The 6202-nt window shown below is 38.2% G+C and overlaps 1 protein-coding gene across 1 annotated transcript in view; it reads right to left on the bottom strand.

The window, feature by feature from the left end:
- LOC106474400 (calsyntenin-1-like) overlaps positions 1-6202 on the bottom strand; it is a 37464-nt gene that overhangs the window by 17415 nt on the left and 13847 nt on the right. Inside the window, exon 5 of the mRNA XM_022402706.1 lies at positions 3207-3476. Within this exon, the coding sequence (XP_022258414.1) occupies positions 3207-3476 (270 nt within the window). The remainder of the gene's footprint in view (positions 1-3206; positions 3477-6202) is intronic.

Genomic DNA, 6202 nt, shown 5'->3' with positions numbered 1-6202 from the left:
TGAAAGGGCGAGCATGTTTGGTGGGATGGGGATCCGAACCCGCGACCCTCAAATTGCGAGTCTTAACCACCTGGCCATGCCGGGCCATGGTTGAAGTGAAAATAATTGTATTAAATTTAAAGTAAAAATTAACATCAACACAATACCATGCACGATGTTGTCTAGACCGCCACGAACAGAATCGTTATGAAACTACAGTTTCGCTGTGCTTGTTAGGACTAAGACCCAAACCCCCACAAACAATACCTGAAACTGAACCAAAATCACATAAAATGATAACGTAGTTCATAGATTGAACTTATGAATACTATGTGTGTCGTATCCCATCTGGACTGATGAGCCTTGATATAATAGTACTGGATATAGGATACTGGTATGGTTGATTTATTAATACACAAGTTCTTAGTATTAAACTCAAAAATATAATGGGAAAACACTCACTTGATAACACTTACTGCATACACCAAAATGATGATATTAGTAGGTGAGGAAAAACAACAAAAGTTTTATAAAGTTATCGCACACACACACCAAAGGGAGAATCTTAGTGGGTGAGGAAAAAACAACCTCCCTTTGGTGTGTGCCGATAACTTTATAAAACCTATGTTGTTGTTGGATCTTAGTGGGTGAGGAAAAAAAACAACAACAACATAGGTTTTATAAAGTTATCGCACACACCAAAGGGAGAATCTTAGTGGGTGACGAAAAACAACAACAACAACAAAGGTTTTATAAAGTTATCGCACACACCAAAGGGAGAATCTTAGTGGGTGAGGAAATAAATGAGTGATTCTGTATACACTTATTTAAGCTAACAAGTGAGGATTTTTTATTGAGGTTATAATCTAATCTATAGCTTCATTTATTTGAACATTAAAGTTTTTACTGTCAAAATGATCACGAGTTTTTATGTACATATGCAAGTGAGGGTCTCATTACTGCTTTAAAACACAATCACAGAGAAAGTGTATTTCAGTAAAATGTGGCGACAATCATTGATTAAACGCACAAAGTCGTTTCTAGGAAAACGTGTCTTGCTGCAATCGTTACGTTGTTTAACACTTGTAAGGATGTACCGACTTGAAGTGTTTGGATGTGTTAAACTGTTGGAAACACTCCTTTCTAAGGATCGCAGTTTCAAGCAATTAATCAAGAACATCTGCTCGTCGTTACGCCTCCTGGTGGGAACAGATATTGCGAAAACGTTTTCTTGTCTACGAATCTGTTCAAGCTGTAGCTCTGTGATAAAATGTCTTACGAGTTAGTCTAACATTAGTATGATATGTACAGTTATAAAACACCTGCAATTTGTGGCACTGGTTAGTCCAACACTAATGTGATATCTACATAACAATAATACAAAAACCATTAAAACTGAACAATAGTTATTAACATTACCAACCCACAACAATACAAGAATCATTAAGACTGAACAATAATTATTAACATTACCAACCCACACACAACAATACAAGAATCATTAAGACTGAACAATAGTTATTAACATTACCAACCCACAACAATACAAGAATCATTAAGACTGAACAATAGTTATTAACATTACCAACCCACAACAATACAAGAATCATTAAGACTGAACAATAGTTATTAACATTACCAACCCACAACAAGTACAAACTATTTCAATCATTTTCCATCAAGCTTACTTTAGCACGGCTCTAAATAGTTATGTATGATGTAATTTAGTTTTTAGCATGACCCACGTCAAGAGAAACAAAACTGAAACCTTAACGACAAGAGGCATTACGATGCTAAGCCAATTGAGTCTGGTCTTTCTGTAAGGGACACCACTTAGATGAACGTAGCCTAATGGGTTTATCAATTACTTCTGACTGGATGAAATGCTCCAGAAGTTTCTGGATAATTTCACTGATGGTACGAACCTAGTTAAATTAGAATGATCACTCACTGTTAGAAATAATTCCAGCAGAAACACAGAACATTAGTTTTCCATTACGCATCATCAACATAAAAACCTGAGGATCAGACAATGAACCAAATGTAGATAGAAAATGGCCAATGTGATGGGTTTGTTTGTTTCTATAACAAAGCTATAATGGGCTACTTGCTGTGTTCACCACGGGGAATCGAACCCCTGATTTAAACTTTGTAAATCCGTAGACTTAATGCTGGCAGGCGGCAATAAAAGATGGACGGACAGACAGATAACTGAATAAAACTCTTTGAAACATTCTTTCACTTCATCTCAATTGGTGCTACTGTTACCACAGCAACGTTGGCAGTTGGTCTCCCTGCTCCAATAGGATGGTCATCTGTTTGATCTCCACGCTCCAATAGGACAGTCAGTGGTTGGTGTCCCTGCTCCAATAGGATGATCAGCAGTTGATCTCCATGCTCCAATAGGATGATCAGCAGTTGATCTCCATGTTCCAATAGGGTGGTCAGTGGTTGATCTTCCTGCTCTAATAGGATGGTTAGCAGTTGGTCTCCCTGCTCCAATAGGATGGTCATCTGTTTGGTCTCCCTGCTCCAATAGGACAGTCAGTGGTTGGTGTCCCTGCTCCAATAGGATGACCAGCAGTTGATCTCCATGCTCCAATAGGATGATCAGCAGTTGATCTCCAAGCTCCAATAGGGTGGTCAGTGGTTGTTCTTCCTGCTCCAATAGAATGGTCAGCTATTTAGAAAAGCTGTCAGCTCTGAAGAGCGTGATAAAATTCCTCGTTACGAAATGGTCCTCGACATTAGCATTCTGGAGAATCCTTTGACTTGAGACACAACGTTTCGTGTAAATTACAGCAAGCCCAGAGTACGCTGATTCACGTAAAGAAATGATCAATTTTCCCTTATTCTGTGTTTCTTTATTTTACCTTCTCCTATCACGTCTCCTAATCCGTGAGGCTTATCTCCTACTTCCATGCAACAATAAATGTTGTGGTCACCACGTTTTCATGAAATTCAACAAAAGTTCACAGACGCAGCTTTTACGTTTTTGAACTTTATAACAACGTCTCGACCACAATAGACGACAGTTCACCTGATAATGACCATACGAAACGTATGACCTTGAATCAACACTGACCCGACTAGTTATTAATCAACACAAAATATGTTTAACAGATACCGAAGTCGTTTACCCTTATAAAACCAGTAGATAACACACGATAATAGTTACCTTTAAATCCTCAATTTTCCTGCTCTATCTCCCTTACTTGTGTACTCACCATGATCGTCAGAGTTACAGATGATGTGTTCTTTCATGTGGTGGGATGTGTGGTTGGGCTCGGGAAATGGCTCGTGCTTCATCCAGAAGGCCACGGTAAAGTTGTCCGTCAAGTTATGGTTTAATATCGTTTCTGGGACCACTACGCTCGTAGCACCATCGAATTCGTAGATCTGGTCACTCTCGCGGCCTTCATCCATCGGGAGGTTTCTGGTCCACGTAGCCCCGAGTTCAGGTGTTGGGAGAAGGTCGACACTTTCAGTGTTGGCACCTGGTGACATATAAGTTTTATTAAAAATTCAGAAAATACAACATACAGTTAATACAGAACTATTAACATAGAGACAATTACAAGAAATTGTCACTGTAGTTGCAATAGTGACCACTAGGTGGAGAAGGACCACAAACTATCGCGAGAAAGCAGATAACATTTGTTTGTTTGTTGCTAAGCGCAAAGAGCTACATAATGGGCTATCTGTGCTCTACCTGTCACGGGTATCGAAACCCGGTTTTTAGCATTTTAAGCCTTCAACTTACGTTGAGCCATTGGAGGACAGGCAAGTAACGTCAAATTGTCTTAAGCTTGAACGTACATATTTTTGTTAATTTTTGCTTGTTTCTGCACAAAGCGACACAATGGGCTATCTACGTTTCGTCCTCCGCGGAGAATCGAGCCCCAGATTTTACCGATGTAAACTGATATTACAAGTGTTTTGGTTATCATGACCTTCCTAAGCCAAGCGAATGTTATTATTAATTGACTTCAGTATTAATTGGTTTGCTTCAGATATTCAAGTAAAGCTACACAAGGGCTATCTGCCCTAATCGTGCCCATTTTTAATCTAACAAACTAGAGAGAGAAGGCAGCCAGTCAACAGTATCCACTGCAAACTTTTGGGCTACTCTAATCCAATATTGGGGTTTGACTGTCACTATTAAAATGCACTCACCTCCCTATTTGGGGGCAACGTATTGCAAATCATGGATTAGAGGATCTATAGTCCGGCATGCTAAATCTTGGGCCACACCCGGCTAGTACCTAGTTAATAAGGTGTGTTTGCTTCTGGCCAGGGGTATGTTACATTTGTCTTTCGCAAGATAAGCAACAAATTAAAACATAACATAGATATCAAATTAATTGAAACGTCCATGTTGAAAAATATACTTGTGTAATCATGTCAACTCCACCATCATGTCCTGGTGATAATATTAAAACCTGTGCTGCTGAAGTAGTGTGGTAAAGGTACAATAAAACCTGTCGTGTATCGTTGTGTCCTCATACACAGACAGACCGACCAAAGACTGAATATTAGAACACGTTAAATCTGTAATCACAAGGTCACGACCAAACCTGCAGACCTTCATTATTCTAAACAGCAACAAAGAGAGCGAGCGTTTTCTAGATTCTTTCAATATGTACATTTACAAACAGTAATTGATGTAGAGTGGAAGCTATTAAAGCTCAGGGTCTTGGCTCAGAAATAAACACTGAACCAGCTGGTGAGTATTAAGTACATAGATCGTTCATATATGTTTTATACGTACTTACAAATATCACTGACTACACCTATATAAATATAATAGTACTGTCTGTCCATGTAATTACTTCTCAGGGTGCGGACGTGTCTTCACCAAAATTGGTTTGGAGGCTCATTGGGTCCACGGAGAGATACATACAAAGTATCGAAACCCGGATTCTAGCGTTGTAAGTCCGCAGACATACCGTTGTGCTACTGGGGGGGGGGGGGCACATAATTTTGAACACACACACAAACTTCTTAGTTTAATCTAAATCGGTAAATCATTAGGCATATAAAACGAAAGCGTTTACGTCTCCTCATTACGTCAGCTAACCCCACTAACAAATAACTTGTAGCGCTGTTGCTTTCATCAAGTTTCATACAAATACAGGCCACTATTTACGTTCATGTACACAACACAAGTAAATATTTTTATATAGGACTTTGACCATTAACGCCACCTTCAGGTTCTGTGGCTACAGTAAAAAATCAAGTTTTGGGGTGGATAAATTGTAAAAAAAAATTAAATATTTCAAATATTTAGTAAAACTGCCTACCGGTAACACTTATATCAGGTCAGTACTAAAAGGATTTTTCTTGGAATAACTTTTTTAAGCCTGATAAACGAATAATGTCTTCCATTATACATCATGATAAAAAATACATTTTAGGAGTTACTTTTATAACAAGCATTTCTTCGGGGATTTTCTTGTCTTATTGCATTATAATTTTACAAGTTCATTTGTAGAAAGTTATGTGAAGAAGTACATGGCTTAAATGTCCGTATTAATCCATTCTTTTATTTTATAAGTGTCACGTGAGGGAAAGCTAATCTTCGTTTATTTGAAACGTACATTATCTATCTATCCTTCTGTCTGTTCATATGTCTTTCTATAAGAGAGAACAAGAGGCACGTGAAGACCACGTATCACACTCGCGGTACATACGTCATAAAGTCATTTATAGGCGCCTACTCAAGGTCTTAAAGAAAATATCTTCCGTTCAACGAGTATAAGAAAAGGCTTAGGAAATAATGTTGGGTTACGTTTCTTGCACGAAAGTCGTTCATTGAAAAAACGCCTCGAGAGAGGTTTGGCCACGAAATAAGAGATATTAAGGGTACTAAGCCGTGCAGGATTAAGCGGAAGGAGATTGCAATCAAAAGAACTGAGATGAATTATTTCACCTAATACCTGTAAGGAGGAATTGGAAAGCTTCACATTATATAATAAAATCTTTCTAGAACATAGAATAAATAGGCCCTTAACAACAGAATGTCGTGAAAACAAAACGTGCAAAATAAGCTTCAGTGGAAGGTGTTCTTGGTCTATCCTCAATTTGGCGGCCTAACTAGCTTAGCCATAGTCTCTTATAACTTATATTCTACATATCACCTTTAACTAAAATTACGTCTAAACTCTTTAGTCGCTTAATTGACTTAGCCATAGTCTCTTATAACTTATATTCTACATATCAC

Source organism: Limulus polyphemus, unplaced genomic scaffold (genome assembly GCF_000517525.1).
Source record: "Limulus polyphemus unplaced genomic scaffold, Limulus_polyphemus-2.1.2 Scaffold7174, whole genome shotgun sequence".
Classification (NCBI taxonomy): Eukaryota; Metazoa; Arthropoda; class Merostomata; order Xiphosura; family Limulidae; genus Limulus; species Limulus polyphemus.
Note: the sequence above shows the minus strand (reverse complement) of the source record. Positions and strands in the feature narration are given on the sequence as shown.